This window comes from Toxotes jaculatrix, chromosome 5, assembly GCF_017976425.1.
Source record: "Toxotes jaculatrix isolate fToxJac2 chromosome 5, fToxJac2.pri, whole genome shotgun sequence".
NCBI lineage: Eukaryota > Metazoa > Chordata > Actinopteri > Toxotidae > Toxotes > Toxotes jaculatrix.
The window spans coordinates 20,525,551-20,547,116 of NC_054398.1; the positions used below are offsets into that span (position 1 = coordinate 20,525,551).

At 40.9% G+C, this 21,566-nt stretch overlaps 1 protein-coding gene across 1 annotated transcript in view; it reads right to left on the reverse strand.

Annotated features, from left to right (window-relative positions):
* nell2a (neural EGFL like 2a) overlaps positions 1-21,566 on the reverse strand; it is a 76,127-nt gene that overhangs the window by 51,529 nt on the left and 3,032 nt on the right. Inside the window, 12 exon segments of the mRNA XM_041038414.1 lie at positions 645-773; positions 1,826-1,844; positions 1,847-1,908; positions 1,911-1,932; positions 3,482-3,573; positions 5,908-6,010; positions 7,696-7,824; positions 8,210-8,292; positions 8,927-8,999; positions 11,879-11,975; positions 13,307-13,480; positions 14,869-15,019. Coding sequence (XP_040894348.1) covers positions 645-773; positions 1,826-1,844; positions 1,847-1,908; positions 1,911-1,932; positions 3,482-3,573; positions 5,908-6,010; positions 7,696-7,824; positions 8,210-8,292; positions 8,927-8,999; positions 11,879-11,975; positions 13,307-13,480; positions 14,869-15,019 — 1,134 coding nt within the window.

Consider the following 21,566-nt stretch of genomic DNA (forward strand, 5'->3'; position numbering starts at 1 on the left):
GCGCCTTCATTAAATATTTAAATAAAAACAGAGGAACAAAGAAATAAAACTAAAATTGCAAGTCTATGGCAGCTGCTTTTAAATTGGAGTGAAAATCAGCGTATACTGTCTTTTGAAAGGTGGAAAATAAGCCATGACAGCTCCAACTATGCTGACTGTGAGACGACCACAGCAGCAACAGGACAGCTGGTATGAATGAAAAATTGAAAGCTAATATTAAAACTGAATCACTGAAAATAATAATACTTAAAATACATATGTAATGCCTGAGACATGAGTTCAAGATCGATGTAGAGACTGATTCACTTCCCCGACCTCCACATTCTCACGTCTCACCATGTTATTTCGAGTCTAGTTGCCTGTAAACCTTTTGTGTTGGAGACATGTGAATGTGTTATCTGTGCACTCATTTCACAAAACTGAATCAGATCAGACTGAGAAACCCTGACAGCTGTAAATTCTTCTTCTCAGTAAAAAATAGCTAAATTAAAACTACCATGCCCAAAAAGCGAAGAACAGGTCCCTCTCATGACCCCTTTGATGCAGTCCAGTAACATTTATAAAAACTAACCGCATTTTCACTCTTGGAGGGCAAATAAACTTCAGCTAAAAGTCAGCGTTTGTTATTCAGAGCCGTGCCTTACCCTCACAGTAGGCATTATCGTCTCGAAGTGGGCGGAAGCCATCTTTACAAACACAGCAGTCTCCTGCCTCCAGGTTCACACAGTCTGAGTGCTCCACGCAGCCGTGGCCCTCTGAGCAGAAGTCATGACCTGCAGGAGGCACAGAGAGGAAAAGGTTGAGACCCAAAGGGGAGGGAAGGAGAGGAATGATGGAGGCATAGAGGAGTAGTGGAAAGGTTATGTCATAGTAGCACAACCTTTTCTTACAGTATCCTTACCATGGATTATTTCCCAGGCGTATTAGGGCAAAGTAGCATTCATTTACACAGATTTCTCACTGTCACATCTGACTTCATAATAGTCAAAAAAAACAAAACAAAAACATACTGCTACTGGAGATATGTTCAAGATAAAAGTCTTTTTATATACAGTCTATGCTACAAGCACACAACTACAAATGAGTAAGCAGCATTTAAAGGAAAATAAAGTTTTGTGAGTTTTTGCCAATTTCTTCCAAATTATACACACTTTACATTATTACTGTTTTTAGACTGATTTTCTACTTTACAGACAGCCATTGATTTCAGCTCTTTCCTGCTCAATAACAAAAACCAGCATTTTTTGCTGGTAATCCATCAAATGGAACACAATGCTGCTTTGTCCAGCTGGTTGATGTGTTCAATGATTTATGTTGTCACAAAATCAAAGAAAGCAAACAATGAGCACATAAAGATAGGGGGATCATGTGAATTTGGTAGTTTCTAACATGAAAAGGTCACTGTGTGTGTGTGTGTGTGTGTGTGTGTGTGTGTGTGTGTGTGTGTGTGTGTGTGTGTGTGTGTGTGTGTGCCAGTTCTGAATTCTTGGATCTGTTTTCTTGAAAGCCCTTGTGAAAGAAATGCTTACAAAACCATCACTACAACACAAGTGCAAGCTGATTTTCGTAGTGGCTGTCTGGAGGTTGAGAAGTCAATATAAGAAAAAGTAATCAATAACGGCATCTCTGATTACTTTTTCGGATATCTTATTCTCAGTATACCTCTTTTTTTCACCTTGTAAAATATTACTCCTCCTTTATCGGTCTGTCTACATATACATACAAATCTGGAAAAATAACAACTTAAAAATAATCATGCTTCACCATAAAAGAAAAATAACGTTATATGGGACGGTAGTAGCATTGGACGATGTTTCCTCCATACCTCTGCAGACTTTTACAGCATCTGTCCGCTCAAGGTGATCTGCTCCGACTCCGGACAGTTGAGCTCAGGACAAGGTTCACTGGGACCACTCGATGCATAGTCCTGTCCTGTGATGAGTAGCGACAAAATCCTCATGAGGTGCTCTCTAGGTCCACTCTGCCCCCCGCCCCTTCATTTGCTCAGGGCTTGGATGTAATTATGAAGGTAATTATTCATCTATTGTGTTTCCCCTCCCACTTTCCTTCCTCCCTGTGTGTTCATTACAAACCAATTACTCACTTGGTCAATAGCAGTTTTTTTCCAAACTACTTGTAGAAGGGGAAAAAGGCTTCCTTCTTCTTTCCTCCTGTTCTCCACAACGATTTACATTGTGATTCATGACGCATCTTTATTATATAAACAGTGAATCAATCTTCTGGATTATCCCTGCATGTGTGTTTAGTCAGAGTGTAAAACCTGATTAGGAGGTTCCTTTCCCCAGCATGCCTTTGGCAGGCCTCTCTAATGATCTCATCCATGTCCCTCTGACTGATGCTAATTTAGAGTCATTAACACCAGACACAGTTGGACAAAAACAATAGACCTTCTCCAACTATTTGTGGTGCACAAATATTTTACTTGAGGATAATCTTAAACAAATCTGTTCACAAGACATCTCCATGAGGTGTCATGAACTGTTCTCACACACAGCCTGAGCATTCTTGCATGAAATCATGGAACAAATGTCCCCCTAAAAGTCCCCAAACAACTTTTCAAACAAGCCTCACCGTCGACTTCTTAACACCCCCCCCCCCCCCCCCCCCCCCCCCCCGCAGCCAGCAGGCAGACAGAAGATCAGAGGCGTGACAAGCATCTGTCAGGGGAAGCCTGCAGGAGTCTGTAGCAGTGGGCTGACTGACAGAACTCCCCGTCCCCATTTCTTTGATCTGCCTGGGACTGCCAGTCAATAAACTGGGACTACAGATGGGCCAGGTGTGGGCAAGCAAGCCAGACAGCTGTCTGAAACTGCAGATTCTAATGGAGCTTTGCAGAATTCATGGAGGAGCTGGTTGATATGATAGAGCTGGGTGATTAAAAACTTCACTTTTCTGTGATTGATTGGGCATGCCTGGCATAATGTCTGGCATAATGTCATCAAGTGAATTACTCCCAAAAGTGAACGACCCACCCATCTGGAGCGCCAGGAAGACAAAAGCAAATACTCTGAATAATTGGGAAATGAATGTGATTTGGGACCACTGTGGTATCTGATGATTGGTACTGAAGAATGGCTGTGGCATCCTGTGATTGACAAGCGCACCGCTCTGGCCTCCAAATGCAAACTTAATTAACAGAATTCGGCCAGTTTCTTTAGATCACAAAGAAAACGATGACAAGTTAGATCAATGAAACTCAGCTGAAAAGGACAATCTCGCACACTGGCTCACTGGGGCTTGACTTATCCTGTCGAGCGTGGGGGGTGGGGGGGCAAGGTAGCTGTGGAATGAGTGTTTAGTGAGCTGTCATGCACTGCAACATGGAAACTAATAGAGCTGAAGTGCTCGGTTACATGAGTTATTGTGGTGTTTCTTTCTGGGGAGGAGTTTGGTAAAAATCCTTTTGAATAAATATGTGTAAGTGTGTTTTAATTGTGTGTGTGTGTGTGTGTTGACTTACCCTGCATTCAAACAGCAGGCACCTGCCAGAGGAGTCGCGCACAGCCCTCTGATCCCCCTCCACCAGCTCTCTTCCACCGAACAGGCAGACAGCTGGTAAAAGACACAGAAATACCATCAGTATACACACAAATAAACACAAAAACACATTTAAAAAAATAGACATACATTCAAAAGCACATTGCTCTTTTGAAAACCATATTTCGACAGAATCATATTCAAGATAATAATTTGTATTTCTGTTTTCTTTAATGATTGTGGCTTATCTTTAATGCATGACCCCTAAATAAATGATTGTGAGCACGTCTAAGACATTCAAGATTTGTAAGATGTTTACGGTAAGTTCGATCTGCTGTTGAACAAATTCCCTGTTTAATACACCACCATTCATTAGTTCTTCAAAAAATTCCAGCCTTGCGATAACTTATTGAAACGGAAATAGCAGAGAAAACGTTTCACTTTCTGATGTTATGGAAAAAAACATTAATCTAAAGCAAAAATAGTCAATCAGTTCTTCAGTCCAACTCTAACTATTTGTAAATCATCTTATCATTATATAAATCATTACATATATTTTAATCCCAATACCCCTCAGTTGTAGACGTAAACACTGGCAGAACACCAGGGGCATTATACAACAGTGCTATTTTACTTGTATGATACAATCTGTCCTTATTATTTTCTTCTTTTTTCACAGCTTTTTTTAAGTCCTCAGGTAAATAAAGTCAAACCAAATCAAGCATATCAAACCCAATTAAGCAATGCTGCTGAGGAAGCGATGAATAATAATTAACATGTAAAGAGAGCAAGCAGAGACCCCGTTTCATATAATTGTCGGGGGGGGGGGGGGGGGGGGGGGGGGGGCAATCACATGGGCATAAAGTGTGTGTTTGATGAGCAGTTGGGGTCAGACAGATTCAGACTGATATGAGGAAGAGGAATGATTGACACTGCGGGTCAGGCCCTATCACAAAGCAGTGCATCATGAAAGCGAAGGACTTCTGAAACAGCCATTTGACGTTCTACTTGACAGACCATCAAAAAAAACAGACTCAGAACTCCTCCCTGCAAGGCCTTGTGCTGTGAGATAAGGCTTTAATTTGGAGAGCGAATCATGTCTTTGTAGTGGGGAAACTTGCGGCACTCTTCTCTCCAAAGCCGGAGCATGCGTAATTAGCTGTGTGTTTGTCTACCTCGTTGAGATAAGTGAGCACGGGGGTGTTGAGTTTAAGGGGATTACCTGCTATGTGTTTATATTTGTGTAACACAGCAGCAGATTTCAAATCATACTTTAAACCCCCGTGTTGCAGCCGTGACCCTTGGGCCAGTGGAAATGATGCCGACGCAAGCTGATTAGAATCCAAGACTAATGGTTCCTTACTGATAAAGAGTTAAATCTCATCTATTATTTGCTTTGCAAGGGAAGCAGGAGCAACGGCAGCAGTGTGTGGGAGTGTGTGGTGAGAAAGTTCTCAAGTGAAGTCAGCTTGCACAAGATGTGGAGTTAAATCTGCAAAGAAATACTGCACATACATGAAGTCTGCTGCATTCTTTATCACTCATATAGTCTGTAACCCCGTGTAAGTCGCAGGTGATAACATCAGCTATTAAAAACACTCTTATTTACACTCAACTAAGATAATAAATCCCCCTACTTAATGCACATGCTAGATTTTGTTCGAAACATTGACAGATAACTGTTTCTGCATTTTAAAAGCAAATTCATCACATCTCATTTTGCTTAATATCAGAAGAATGTTGGGGTGAGAAAAGCTAATATCCTCTGAAATCCTTTTTTATTGAGAGGGGAATTGAGAGAATATGAGATGCAGAGCGCTGCGGTGAGGACGCTAATAAGGGTTCATTGCTGAACTCAGAGTCTTGTTAAAAAAAAAAAAAAACAGACCCACTATGTAGATATGTGATGAAACAGCATTATTTATCCAGCAAGAACATATCAGTGCTCAAAAGTTTAAAAAGGATATTTAAGAAGACACTGTTGCCAGTGATCGTATGGATCATTTCAGGCATTTCACATTTCTTTTTTCTTCAAGTTTCTCACAGCCATGTCCGTCATAAATAGGAAGTACCTTACATGTCATGAAGCAATCACAGATTTACTGGCTCATGTCCGTGTGACTGGTGGCCATCTGTGTTTTGAAGCCAGCTAGTGAATAATTGATTGGTCCATGTATATGCAAAAGGACGGACCCATCTCAAGAGGCATGTTAGGAGGTAGCTTAGCAACACAGTAGAGCCCTGGTCAATTGTTAGGCAGCCCTTGTGGAGGCGTGATGTGTGCTCTAAATCTGGTGTTGGTGGTGGTGGTGGAGGTTGTTTTGCTGTGGTGTGTACATGTTTGTGCGCAATTGTGTCCATGATTGTACGAGTGTAGGAGGGTGACGAGGTTAAGGGTACTCCACTCACGCTGGCACTCCTTGCAGCAGGCACCCTTTACGTAGGCAGGCGCTGTGCCTACCGGGCACTGAGGGGGAGGGCAGGAGATGGCCTCACATTGCACCGTACCATTCTGATGGAGAGAGAGAGAGACATAAGTTGTTTAAAGAGCGACTACTATCGGCCAACCGATAATGGATTTCTCTGGCAGACACTGACAGATATTACACCGATATCCAGAATTCAAAAAATCTGACAATGCTTTTAAAGAGATTCCTTTCTCATTTTTTGAACTGAATTGTCTTGAAATGATTTGATTTCAGTCAGGAAATTTCCATTAAAATGCTGGTGTGACAACTATACAAACGTTTGCCCCCTGCCGCTCTGTCACTCCTCAGCTGCATTTTTTTTATGCTGGTAGAAAATTTTGGCACAAATCAAGTCTGTGCTTACCCTTTGAAATGACAGAGGCCACTGTTAGAAATTTACTTATAACCTACAGTAGATTTCAAGAGTAACCTCGATATGTAATGCATTTAAATCCTATCTCCTTTTCTCCAGCTGTGCCTGTAATTAACATTGCTTCCACGGATGAAAGCTCTGTGACAGCAACATCTATGAACCTGATCCACATAATTGATAACATCTTAATGCACGACCTTTGAATTTTAAAGGTCACCGCTAATTGCTGCACATAAGGTAAGGAACATATCCCATCTAATTCCTTAATTGCAGCCCAGGAATGGCAACACACTGGCGAATCGAGCGATTTCATAGGATGAGTGGGCAGAACAAATCCCTGATGATAATTATCATCTGTCAAGAGCAATTAGGTGCGGTGCACTGAGAGGTATGTGATTTCCTATTTTTTGCATGTTGGGTAGTGGCGCATGAAGGTATCTCATTGGCTGGTTGGAGGACTTCAGTAGCAGAGAATGAGTTTCATGTTCCAAAGCTAAGTAGACTGACAGGGGGGTGAAATCTGTTTGCTGATGTGGTACAAGCCCCAGATCTCCAATCGCTTCTAATTCTCTTTTTTGGCAATTATTCACACTTTATGCAGCACAAAGTAGACCCTTGAGAGAATCGAGAATCACTAAGCACTGTTGTGGATGTGTCTAATCCTGAGCACTGAGGAGGTTTTCAATACAGTATCTCTTCTCGGGTAACTGGGGCAACCCTCCTCTAATGCAGGGAAATAATGAGAATACAAGCTGTCGACAATGGGGCCCCTGCACTCTGCACCTCTACCCTACCCAAACACGCACGCCCACACACACCAACCTCCACACACTTGATGAACAACGGAGCAAAACAAAAGGCCAAGACTCACAATGGGAGCAATGAGCGTGTGTGCAAATGTAGACAGTCACAGACACACACACACACAAATTGAGGCTTGCACACATTGTGATAGACATGATGAAAAATGCATGTTTTCCCCCTTCTCTTTCTCTAACACACACACACACACACACACACACACACAAGCACACATACACGTTTATCCACACATTCATGCACACACTCTCACACACACACATCTATGTATTTTATGACACATTCACATGCCTGTAGACATACAATCACACAAACACATACAGTGTGACAAACACATTATTCCAGCCTCAGAAGGTTCACAGACACACACACACTCTCTTTCTCTCTCTCTCTCTCACACACACACACACACACACAAGCACTTAATTAAAATTGAATGCACTCCCTTGTTCTTTATTACTCTAACCTACACACCCATGTACACAGTGTACACATACACACACACACACTGTTGAGGACCTGTATGTGAAGCCCCACCGTGCATGTGCAGTTCCTGCAGCCATCTGTCCAGCCCTCGTCCTCCCTGTAGACGACCCCCTTGACGCTGCAGGTCCTCTCACAATAGCAGCCATCCAGCCCATTCATCTTCTCCTCCGCCCTGGACAGCTGCTCACGCATAAAAAAAAGAAAACAAAAGGCAAGAAGGAGAGAAGATGAGTGAGCGTCGTTGTGTGTCTATATTTACATGTAGAAAGTAGAGTTTCAAAAGCAAACCAGTGGCAGCAGAAACGTAAGTCATTAGAAACCATTAACACCTTTTAGACACAGTCTCTGCATCAGAACAGAAAAGATTTCGACAATAGCCAATGTGTAACGTTAATACGCCCCTGACCGCCTGTTGAAATGAAGGCTAATGACAGAAGCACATTTACAAGTGGATATTTTATGCTACAGCACAATTTTATAACACAAATTTAAAATGGTAATTACTGGGGTTTTTTCCCACATAGTGTTCAAATTGTGGACTAAATGTCCACTAATACTACATTACCTTGCTGGATGTTTTAGCAAGGATGTCCTGCAGTTCCATGATTTTCTGCACAAGTCCATGGAAATCATTGCAGGTTGGGCATGCTGACATACAAGAGACAATAAACGGTAATTTAGAACACATAAACTCAGTTACCTGGCATTATGATAATCTACAGTATTTGCGCATTGCTCACAGACAGAACAGGTAAAGAGGGTGCACATACTTCTTTCAAGAAAGAGATAGATAACCAATGATTTCAAAAATTGCATTGGCGAGTAACTGAATTGCAAGAATAGCATAGTGTCAAGAAGTTTTCCAACTCAAGAGTCTCACAGATCATTGCTTAAAGTCATGTTAAACTGAGATGTACGTTAATTAACTGAGGTTTTAATTAAACTTGTACACTGACGTTAACATTCACGAGTTTTTGTTTTGCACCTTCACTTTCTAGATGGAAATTAAAAAGAAACTGCATCAAGCTGTATTTTGGCAAAATTTGGGAAATCATTTTATTATCCAAAGTTTTATTGAGGAGAAAATTGTTCCTCAATTGTCAAGCTCTTTTAAAGCTGCTTTACTCCGGTGAGTAAGGAACCTTGCAAGAATTTAAATACAAAAAAAAAACAAATCAGTGTAATCAAGTGACTGGCGAAATAAGTACCAGAGGTCATTTAAATTAAATTAAACACTCAGTGAAATGCTTCTTTAATTTGTTAAGTAAAAGACTGCACTCACTTCTGTTCAGGTCTGGACACTGTGAGATGTAACCCTGTGGCATCACCAGGATCTCCACGTCCTGCATCACTCCCTGAACGAACAGACACACACACACACTTTTTGATCGGGGAAAATAACACCTTACAGAAAGCAGACAGGCAATAAAAATGAAATGAAGCATGTTAATGTGTAGTAAGTGGGTAAGGACCCAGAGGGGAGGTGGTGTCTAAGTGTGCTCATAGTACATTTTCCACATGAGATAACATGGATCTCAGGCATATGCAGGACATGCAAACACAAAACCAACCACGCTGTTTATGAGAACCTTGGTAACTGCTGCAGTGATAAAACTGAACACAGTGAAACAGCAGACAATCCGAGGGCGAGTGCTAATTTATTTTTCGAACACAGAGAAGTTAGTTGTGAGGTAATGCATCTCCTAGGTTATCGCTCAGATGAATTATTTCATAACTGGACACCAACAGGAAGTTAACTGAACTAGTGATGTGGAGGTTTTAGCAGGCAGATGGATTTTTTTTTTCCCCTGATCTCCTCTGATAAGCATAAACAGGAGACACAGATTCAATTTGATTCATATGTCCCAATTGGTAGCCTTTCATCCTGTGTCCAAACCCCAAACAGATACATACACACACACACCCTCACGTATACACATACACACGGATACTCTGTCGCCATGGTAACCTGGCCCATTTCATTCCTTGAGTGCATTTATTTCCCTTACAGAAGTGGAGCGGTGCAACTTAGGAGAAATTGTTTTTTAAATTGTCTTGCCACTTCAATTTACCAGCCATAAATTTAAAATCCTGCGGAAATGATGTGCTGATTTTTCACGGCAACATGCTGAAATGGAAGCAGATAGGAGTTGTGTCTATCAAACTTGTAATGAAACCATAAAACTATCCATTTATCTGCAGTCGTACGCTCTTCCCATCATGCCTCCACAGTAAACTTTATCTGTACTGTAATTATTACTGTGTTATTGCTATCGATGCTTTTTTAAGCAAATGTCGTTAAAGTAACAGTGAAACAGTAAGAGGGTCTTTATCTTCAGTAATGCCATGTATTTCAGAGTGAACTGAAATATCTGGGTGAGGTTTAGCTACAATAGGGATTTAAATCAAATACTTTAGTAGTGATTGGATCACTTAAAAGTGGGTGTGGCTTGTGATTACCAAGTGACATCCAAAACCCCTGTATTGATATCCTACAATCGACTAGCTAATGATCAGGTGTAAATTTATGTAATGGGTGGGGTTAGTTAGCTGCCCAAAATCACATTTGTTTGTATAAATGTATGTATATCCACCCCTGAGTTTAGGATGAATCATCAAAAACACTTTAATGTTTTAATGAAGAGAAAAAAAAAAAGATTTATATAACAAGTAAGAACTGAACAATTAACACAGGGATACAGGATTAGAAAATGAAAATTGTTTTCTTTATTTTACTGTCTTCAAGCAGAGCCTGTGTTGTAATGCAGCACTATCTAAACAACCAGTTGCCAGACTTTGCTTTGCACCTTCTGGCAAGTGAAGAGAAGAGAGGCACATTTCCCAAACTGAGTCTTCTGTGTCAGGGACTCTCTGACACGTGGGACGTCGACGGTTGCCCCATCTGTACAGGAAATGTGAATTTGTGAAAAACAGCAAGTGGCAGACTCGGGGTTGGATCCCTTTGGATGCAGTTATGAGCATTTTCTCCAAGATGCAAACAATCATGAGAAGATATATCCAGCCAGGCTAAAAAAAATAACTTAAGAATGAAATCTGACTGTGAGATGAAAAAATAAAATAAATAGATGCTGTTTCTTGTAACATTTTGGATTAAAAGTAAATTGTTTCCAGCTTTTTAAGTAAGGATGTACAACAACTGCTACATTACCATACGAATCAAGTACAAATGATATATCTGAAATTCAAATATTGTGTCACTGGATAAGTTAGATACAACAGATTTAGCTATCTTACAATGTGTGTAGACTATAAAGAAGATATTTATTGAGTTGTGAAGAACAGGTGCAGATACGTTTATTCTGATTAAAGTCTTTACTATAACTGCTACTGCTGTGATTTTCTCATGTTCAGCTGACACCCACGTACACGTACAGACTTTGACTGTTTCTGTGTGTGTGTGTGTACTAATGAAGCAGTGTGTTTTAAAAGGAGACGTGCTTTCCTAGCAACTAATCAAGGCTTCACAGAGTGGCAGAGAGAGATGCTGCTACGTGACAAGATTAGTGGGTGACCTCCAAGGCTTCTTTCATCTACCAATTAACACAGAGGAAATTCAACAGCCAGGACACAATGTGTAAAGCATTAACAGCCTCACTCACACACACGCACACACACACATATACAAAAATTGCCACACCATCAAACACAAAGCCACACACCAGCAGACTGATTAAAATAGTTGTAGTTGCTGGTGAGCTGACATTTTGCCCAACATGTCTCTCCAGGTGGGAAATTTTGGAGTGTAGTCCAGTCTGGGAGAGGCCATATATGTCTCCCTGTCTGATAAACAATACTATAGACTTAGCGTAATGAGCATAGTCCAGAGGCTATTTAATGATTTCTCCCAAATCAGTGTTGTGGGGGTTGCAGAGATAATTGCACTGGGCTTAGCTGCAGACTAAGGGAAAGGAAGCAAACAATGACAAAAAAAGTAAATTCCTAGGACAGGCTGAGCAACCCTCAAATTAAAATGGTAAGCCTTGAGAAATGCGTGCAATTAAATCCAACAGCTATAATAAATAAAACAAAACAAGCCAAACAAAGAGGCAGAAGATACAGTATAAATCAAGATTGAGTAAGGGGCAAAAAGCTGGTGCAAGAGCTGAGATGAATTACTTGTCATTCTGAATCATTTGTCACTTACTAATATCACAAATCAGGACATGCATCAATATTCATATGCTGAGAGGAAAGTTTGTACAGCAGTGCTAACCTTGAAGAAGCCATGAGCAGCATTTCTCTGTCCCAGCCAGAAGGAAGCATCCTCAGGTATGTCCATGTATGGGGCTTCCACCACCCGCTCATAGATCCTGCAAAACACATAGAGCAGAGTAGTTATAGGAATCCCTGCAAGTTATTATTTCTGTTGCTTTGGAAGAACAAAAACGGTGAGAGATTAAAACAACTTTTTTTAATCTCTCACTGTTTTTTGATCAGTTTAAAATGACACCCCACCACCCACTCACCCACTCACACACACACACACACACACACACACACACACACACACACACACACACAGCAGGCCCTGCCCTGTTAAATCCTTCTGTTAACTCTTTCCCTGAGGAGGGTATAGATAGCCACATGCTTTCTGCGATACACATGGTGTCACCGTCTGCTTGTTTTATCGTGCCAAAGAAGATCCTCACACATAAACAGTAACACCCCGTTCATACAGCAGATGCACGTATAATGCTGGTCTACTCAAAGTGCATTAGACCCACGTCGCTGTCAGCAAAGACCATAGTCTGCAGTGTAGTTTTATACACTTGCCTGCTAAACAACAGGAATACACTAAATTACATGAATTACCAAATGAAGCTTCAGTTTCAGCTTTATCCTTCAGTCCACACAAATATTTTCTCAATTGCCCACACATGCACACTTGCCATTTCTCTCTCTGCTCTCGGGGAGTTAGTTAGATAATATTTAAACTGCAATGTCATAAAAGTATTTCTCCATCCCTGATAGAAAGGACAGTTAACCAAAGCCAGGCAGCCTCCAACCCTCATTAGACTCTCTCTGTGAGGAGTGTAGTGAAGGAGGTCTGGCTAATGTGATATAAGAGACAAGGTTGTCATTCCTCAACAGCTCCCTACCACAAAACAAAATTTCTGGTGGGGAGCCGAATAGGTCTAAAACATTTTGAGCAGCTGTACAGATCTAATTTCTAAGGACTGCTTTGTCGACAACTGTGATAGAACAGTAGTGTAGTGTTGAATTCAAGTTCTTTTCCTTCTACAATTTTGTTAACTTGGTTTTTCTCGTCTGATGATGATTTCAATACCTCAGCTCAGGGTATCTGCAAATAATGAGTATCGATCCAGTGCATGTGCTCTCTCTTTCCCAAATTAAAAATCTGTATCTCTCACTGCGTGACTCATTGAAATACCTCCCCTTATGTTAAGGGAACATCATTTAGTCATTGGCTTGCAGCCATAGAAGCTGCTGATTCAAGTGACATCACTTGAGGCATTCTCACACAGCTCCCTCTGGAGCCACAAAAAGCTTTATAACACGTCTTTCACCTTTGCAGCATTTCTCCTCAAGACCTGTAAACAGACTTTGATGTGTAAAATCCGTGGAGTTCCTATTTAGCTTCATTGTCACATCTACCACATATAAATGTCCAGAATCTTACCTGTTGCAGTCAACATGTAGTATGACATGAGAGGCACTGACGGCCACAGAGACCTTGTGCCACTGGTCATCAGCCAGGCTGTAAGGGAACACCTCAGTGTGGGCCTGTTGGCCTTTGGTACGGTAGTGAAGACGCACCTCACTGCGCTGGCCACTGCTCTCCAGCTCCAGGAACCTGCAGAGTAAAAGCACCAGCAACCTGCTTCTAGTAACAGCCACACAATAACAGCTTCTCTGAGAATTTGCATTCCCTGTATTGTACAGTATGTCTTGTTGCATTAAAGTCTCATTACTGGAAGCAAATCCTTATTTCTGTACTCACAAAAACCTGCATGCATCACTAAAGTGTCTAAACTCAGGGCTGCTCTCAGCACAGTACTGAGAGATAAACATGTCACTCATTTCCAAGCGGTGCGTTCACATCCCCCCCAGATTTACAACACCATTTAGAATTTAATCACATCAGCAGTCAAGTATAATGGTACGAAAAGGCTGTTAAGTGCAACATCAGCAACACACGACAATGGCCCACATGTAGAGGTTCAACTCTTTACATTAGAGTATTAGTATTCTGGGAGAATCCCCTTCTCCACACCACTGAGATTCACCCAGTATAGTGACACTAATGGAAAGACTTGCCGATACACACTCATCACCTCTGTCTTTAAAGGCAGGCTTATTTAAACTAGTGTCATTTGCTAGAAAAAAATATTCACAAGAAAAAATACACACTTATGCAAAGCAAAGCAGTGGAACTGATTTATCTGCAAACCACATCTAACAGATTCACTCTCCCCCAGTCATGTATGTACATTCATCCAGGCTCCGTAAATGCACTAGCTAACACTTCTGACGTTGAATTAGTCCTTGTCATGTCTCCAAATGAAACCATGCAGCGCTGCTTAGTTGAATATGAATGGCTGGGAAAACTAATGAGCAGTGGGGAAAGTCATTAACATCCCTGTGAGCTCTCTTCTCAGGACTGACTTTAATGTACAAACTGTTCAATCAACGCATTATGTGGAATTCAGATTGCTGTTCTGATCATCCAACGGCTCAGCTACCACAAACTAATGGAAAACATTAACATGCTAACTGCAGATAGTGTGTCATTAGTTTTCGATCCACGATTACAGACTCGATGTTTGGATCGTCGATGGACTGTGAATAATACGTTGGCATACAGGGTGATTTGCTTTGTTTACTTGACTGGTGAGTAAAGCATCTAAACTCTCTGGTTTCAATCAACAGTTTACAGACTGCTGATATGACAAAACAGAAAGTGGGGCTAAATTTAGAACATTTTAATTATGGTTTATCAGCACGGCTTTCCAAACAGCTTTACTGTACAACGTGACATGCTGGACTCTAGTTCTGTCTCACACAGCTAAAATATGCATCTCAAATTAACTTCATAATATGCATGTTTTTGAAAAAAACATATTCAGCAAAACACTGATTTTATTTCTTTAATCTGCAAGTAAAACAATGGTTATATTTTTGAATGAATGGCATGAGACAAATTTTAAACATGTTATGTTGGGATGTGTGAAGTGATCATACCTGTGCTCAGAATGATGGATGGAGAGGATGACCCCAGAGTTGAGGTGATCCTGCTTGAGGGTCACCAGCACAGTAAACTCATTCTTGCCTCTCAGCTTCTGCACCATTTGCTCTGAGACCTCAACAGGAGCCTTCACTTCCCTGGAGGACCCTGAATGAAAAAAGATAAGATAAGATAAGAAATATTAGATATTATTTACACCATTAGAAGCCGTCCCCCTCGTGGAGCTTGTCTTTTAACTGTTAAAACATTCTGAAAATAAAAAGCAGAACTAGCAATGTGTCTTTAATATGTATGTTTCATTAATCTTACACTTTTGATAAATATATTGATGACAAGATGGCGCAGCTGAAAAGCTTGAGTTGTAGTTGCATAAGAAAGCAATATTTAAACACATTACTCGTGTTACAGCGGATTAAGATACGACACTGTTTTACATAATTTAAGTTGATACATAAAAAATTACATTTCTTTATCAAAATGTAGACATTTTTGTTTATGTTAATTATTTCCTTCTTTTAGTAAATGAATACCAGTGGTCTTACTTTATTTAAACAATAGATGTCCAGAATTAAACCACTGATGAGATGAAGGCAGCTACATGACTCTTAATTATGTACAAGAATTTAACTGAGTGATGTTAAAATATGCTGTAGCTGAAATGAAATGCACTCCTCACATTTTAGGGACACAAGTCATTAAACAGGAAAATTTGCTGTACAAAGCTACAGAACATTCGGTTGGGATTTCACAGGCCATATGCTGTAAATATTTTATGTATTCACTCTCTGGACAATTTTGAATTCATAAATGAAAAATCAACGCTGAGCTACTAAACACACTTACTGGTATGAAACTAATTTCATGAAATTGTTTCATATTTACTTAAAAATGTTTCATAGCTTAAGTGAATATTTGACACACTGATATATTTTACAGTGCATAAAACGGTGATCCCATAAACTCACACAGTAGGTAGCTGCAAGTCAAACACTTATTTTCTTTAACTCAACTTTGAAAACTGGTTGATAATTTTTTGTAAAAGTTTATGTTACCTCAATTCAGGCATTAAGAAGCTAACCAGCAGTCATTTTAAAGTATCAGTGTTATCAGGACGAGGTCAGGTCATTCACCCAAAGACAAAACTTGAAGTCATCCATTTTCTACCATCATTAGATACCAAAAATCAGATCAATGGATCAAACACTTTCTTCTCGGCTTTGTGTAGGACTACAGACGTGAATCTGAGGACTTAAGGAGAAGAAGTGAAAGGCTAATGGTGCTGGTGTGGATGGGAGGGCATTTTCTGTGTAGTTAGCTCGTAAGCTCCTGTTCCCACCAGTGTGCCCCGTTCCTCCTCTCCAACTCTACACAGACGTCTATGCTTCTTTAATGGAAGCATCAATAAATGATGACGTTTCTCAGAAGCAATAACATCAAAGAGTTCACTTCCAGCTATGGGATGCATGCAAGATGCCCTGGCACACTTAAGCGCTCCAGGAAGCTAGCGTGGTGGCTTCTCCTCAGTGTATTAACATTACTTCCAGCTGGTGGGAGAAGCCAATTAACACAATGCAACATGAAACAGCAAGCAAAACCATGATGAAGACGGATGTGCTCATCGCTCGATTCAATGACAGCATGCTGAAAACAGGAACCTGTTTTCATACTTCTCTTCTTAAACTTTCAGCGAGCACTTACCATGCTGGCATTAGCCTCTTCCTGATGTAGGCTTTTAAGCCCATCAGGGACATATTTTGAGACATTTCTGTCAAAACAAAAATGCTCACTAGATTTGTTGCTCACCAGAAGAGATGCACAGGGCACAGTTTCATGCATTTTGCATTGCCAGTGGAGTATCATTCCAGTGTCATTGGCTGCGGTGGGACAGATGGTCCGATGACTGCAACAGGAGTTCTGCCTTGCAGTAATCTGCTGCCATTAACAGATCCCACTTAATACCCAAATCCAAATGACGACTGATGACCATAATCTCACAAATTATTTTTGTTTTGATCCAAATTACTGAATTGCAATTAAAGCTATAACTAGGTGTCTTTGAGTTATTTCAATATTTATTTATTTATTTATTTATTTATTTATGTTTTGTTTTGGACAAATGCTTATACAGTTGGTCATTTTCCAGTTTTGCAGCAAACATGGGTTCAAGCCAAAGAGGATTTACAACGTCTACGACAATATGTACTGGTCAGTCTATTGCCATGCCATGTGTTGAACAGAGAGCACACTGACATTTCAATCATGGGCAAAATGAGCGCAATGGGAGCAGGTGTCAGGGTGGGGTCCACGCTGTGAGAAGGTTGATGAGGCAGGGGGGATGGTGAGGATTGAGGAACCACTACCACTGGGCTGCTCCACAGCTTGGCAGCCATGAGCCTTTGATCTATGAGTGGATGACTCTCATCACCACCCTTTATACTTTGAGGGGAAGGGGCTGCTTCAAATGGGACTGTGGGGGATTGGAAGGCGGAGGTATCTTCTCATTTGGATGGAGTGATAATATTGGCCTGTAGAGCTGCCTGTATGAAAAGCGTGATGATCTCAGCACTCTTAACAAGCACTCAAATGAAAATTAAGACAGCCATAGCAGTAACATCTCTGCATCCCTAAGACATACATGAAAGAGCAGAAGATTAGTTTGTGCTGTGATGAGAGGGCCAGCTTTCCTCCCTGCCAAATCAATGTGGCCCTGCTGAGGGGGCCTTTGGTCGATAATCTATTGGCAGGCGCCTGGATGGGGCAGCCACCTGCTCCTAACGACCACTCTGATGTGAGGTACTGACACAAAATAGCTTGAAAATGATGATCTTGCGCGTATAATTCCAATCAGCACATTTTTCAGCACAATAACACAGCTCTTGTCATCTATCCTAGCTGTTTACAGGATATAAGGACCGACTGACTGTGAGAAAAGTGTGTTTTTGAGACGTACAAAGTTTTATCAGCTGACTAGGGCTCTCCAAAAGCCTCAGGCTCAACAGCATCCCTAGGAAACGTAGCTTTGGGCTACAGCCTAATCTTATCTCCTGGGTACATTGTGATTTAATGGTTACACTCAGGCCATGATTTTCATCCTTCAGCTTCGCTTCTAATCTTAAACTGTCTAATGTGGTCTTGTTTTGTCTGACCCCTCGTATACACACAGCTGTAATCCCCCCCACACTCCCACTGCTGCATTCTCATGGAAGTCTATTGGCAACGCTGCACCAGTCACTTGCTCACACATTTAGCATTTAGAACAGGAGCCCTGCAGCAAAGTTCGAGAGTCCAGATACACCTGGCTTTGACACAATCCTTTTCTCAGACACTACTTTCACTTCGACCCGTATTTAGAGAATGGGGGATTTTTGTACTGGAAAGAGGTAGTTTCCCTCTTTTTCGAGCAAAAAGAACATACTCAAAGTATATTTTTATGTTCATTATATGTTATAATTTAATTATTTCCCAGAGGAAACTGTGACTAAAAACAGTCTTACTGATATTAGATAAGAACATCATAGCCACTTTTGTATGTGAGTAATGAGGACTTTAATTCTTTGGTCTCTAGTGGATTGCCAGGACAAAATAACACCTCCTACGTCTTTGCAACAACTCTTCAACAACAACATTCTGCGAATAAGCCATCTTTTCACCAGTTTAAGAGTGAGCGAGCGATGAGATGCAGTAAACACAAAGAGCCAAGAGGGGTCAGAACAAACACTGTGATCAATCAGCAGAGAAAGGAACACAATATTACAATTAACCAAGTAAAAATGTACTATTTTCTTATTGCATAATGTTTTCTGTTTGAAAAATGACAGAGCATATTTCAAACAACACATTTTATCTACTGGCCTGAGCAGAGAGGAATATGTGTGGGAGGTTTAGGCAAGGGAATATCTCTCCAGAGGGATTAGAGTAATGATAAACTCTCCACCGGCAGCAAACTCCAAACCTTTCATTACTGTCAACACGCACGCATATGCGTCTGTGAACACATGCACATACTGTACGCAAACAGGTGTAGACGACAACACACACAAACACACACAGACACTCTAACACAGACATTTTGGCTAGCCTACAGCTCCACACAAACACTGACTTAATACAAAGAGAGAGACGGCTGCAGAAACACTGCAGAAACATGGGCTACCACAAAGATGAATGCATACACGTGCGCACGCACACACACACTCACACACACACACACACAGATACATAGACCGACCCCCAAAAGCTGGTCATTATAGCTCCTGAATATTCCACTGCACTCAGTCATTCTGCATTCGGCGCCCCATCTCCCCCCACTGTGTCTCCACTCTCCTGGAACAAATACTAAACTGAGCCAAGGGCACCTCCAGGACTGCTTTGGCCAGCAATTTCTCCCCAATTCTCAGATCACCTCCTCTGTGACCGCCTGTCTGACATTCACACATACACAAAGCTAATGACAGCCTTCCAGCCACCCAACTGCATAACAGCCCTGGGGGGATAGAAATATCTCTCTCTCCATGGTCACCGGTGCTCCTGTGTGGAACGTAGGATCAGGCTCGCCTCACAAGGCAGCAAGCAAAACAGACTCTGACCACAGGGAGCTGAGGATAATGTCAGTCAACAGTTTGGAAAAGGTTGGGTAACTTTTCGGCATACAATCCTGGTGGACTGGATTATCTAGTGCTAATTAATTCAGGTGAATGTCACCTGCCTTGTCTTGATTTGACATTTCATCTTTGTTGGGTTATTGTTCAAACAAAAAATGTGACGTCAATCACAGGTCCATGACAAGGCCTCACAGAAATTTTGTCTGTCATCGAGCCCTGAAAGTCTTATTCTTTTCAAACAACTGAAAAGATCTGTCACGCTGTACAATTATTTCAATGTGTAAATCAACAAGAAATTTCTGAAAATGGGTGTCAGGTTTTTTGAAACAAGACAGAATGAGACAGACTGTTATAGTATATTGCCAAGAAACAGATCATTTGATTCTCGGCAGTTCTTCAAACAAAGAGCCTTCACACTCTATACAGCCTCCTGGTTAGGTTAATATTTTTCCAAGACTATACTAAAACAGTACTCATATGCCTTTATGTACACTGTAACACTCACTGGTCACTGTAATAAAGCAATTTTAATGCAAGAGATGAGGGACAAAATCTGCAGTCCTCATTCTGTGCAAAAAATCTACTGTTCAGCTTTAATTAATGAGATGCTTGTGTAGTCTGAGTTAGACAAATCAGTTGGGTATTTTCCAAACGTCTTTTTAGTATGAAATTTCCACTTTGTGTTATCATCCCTCTGCTGCAGTTCAGCAAAGAAGCACTGTCTATAGAAGCACAAAGTGGGAATTTCATACTAAAAAGTCTAACTTTGGAAGAAAACCCAACTGATTTGTTTGACTCATACTCCACAAGCCTCATGTTAGCTTCAGCTAAACTTTCTGAATTTTTCCACAAATTGAGTTCTGTGTGATTTCGTTCCCTGTCTATTACACTGAAATTACTTTAGTAAGGGAGTCCTTGGCTCACAGTGGAAAGAAGCAACCAATGATGCTTTTCATGTACATCTGGACTGAGCTGAAGGAAACATAACTTCAATGTCTATCTACAAATACTTAAATATTTGACCAGTTTTACATGTTAAGGTCAATTTACTAATCATGTAGAGTACAACAGATAGCACTGTTTTGGAGGGAGAGGTCTAGAGAAATAACCTGAGTGATATCACTTGCCTTATCTTAGCTTGTGTTTGGAGAATACAAAGTTTTAACTGAAAACCTTTGTTACAAAGTGGCAGCTTGGAAACTGAAAGACATGGGCTTCTCCAGGCAGGTAGGGTTTACCAACACCACTGAGTAGCATTGTGGTAATGGCACTCCCAATTTTATGGGAGTGCCATACGAAATCAGCAAAGTACTCTTTTAAATCTTTTAACAGTTTTAAGGCCCAGTTTTAGGCTTTTTATCTACTGTATTCATGTATGGACTTATTTGCATGAAACTAGCACCCTTCTCTATTTGCAGTGCATCATGTAACAGGAACTGCAATGAAACAAACTGTAAAATATAACATTTGGTAGTGGTTCTTCTCCAAAACACCTTACAACACACAGAGAGCACAGGAGTTTAGAATGAGTGTTACACTAGCCTCTTTTGTCAATGTTAATTACCGTATTGATCCCTGGTAAATTTCTATTTTGTTTTCTTGTCCTTCCTTTAAGTGTGGGGTTAGCTACAGAACGGCACCCTCTGAACCTCCTCAGCACAATTCAGCAGAGAGTACAGAAGCTGTTCACTCTATACAGCAGCTTGAATCTGTGCTCGACAGTTGAAAGACTAGGCTGCCCTCCCACCTACTGCATTACATCCTTATACAGTATAGCGCAGTACTCCAGAGTATTATTATAGTCAGAAGTAGCTGGAAAGTGCAGCTCCTACACTGGAAACAGACGATTGCCATTCCTATTCAAACACGTGTCTACACACATTAATGCAGGATAACTCACATTCACACATAGTCCCTCTGTCTTCCCTCCTCCTACATGGACATGCACAAGAAAACCCACACAACGCTTTGCTGTATTATAAATGAGTCTCTTCCATCCTGTTACACTTCAGCGTCGCTGCAGTCAGGGACATAATCACCATAACATACAGAGAAACACCTCACTGGCTGTGTTCAAACAGTCTGAGCAAGAA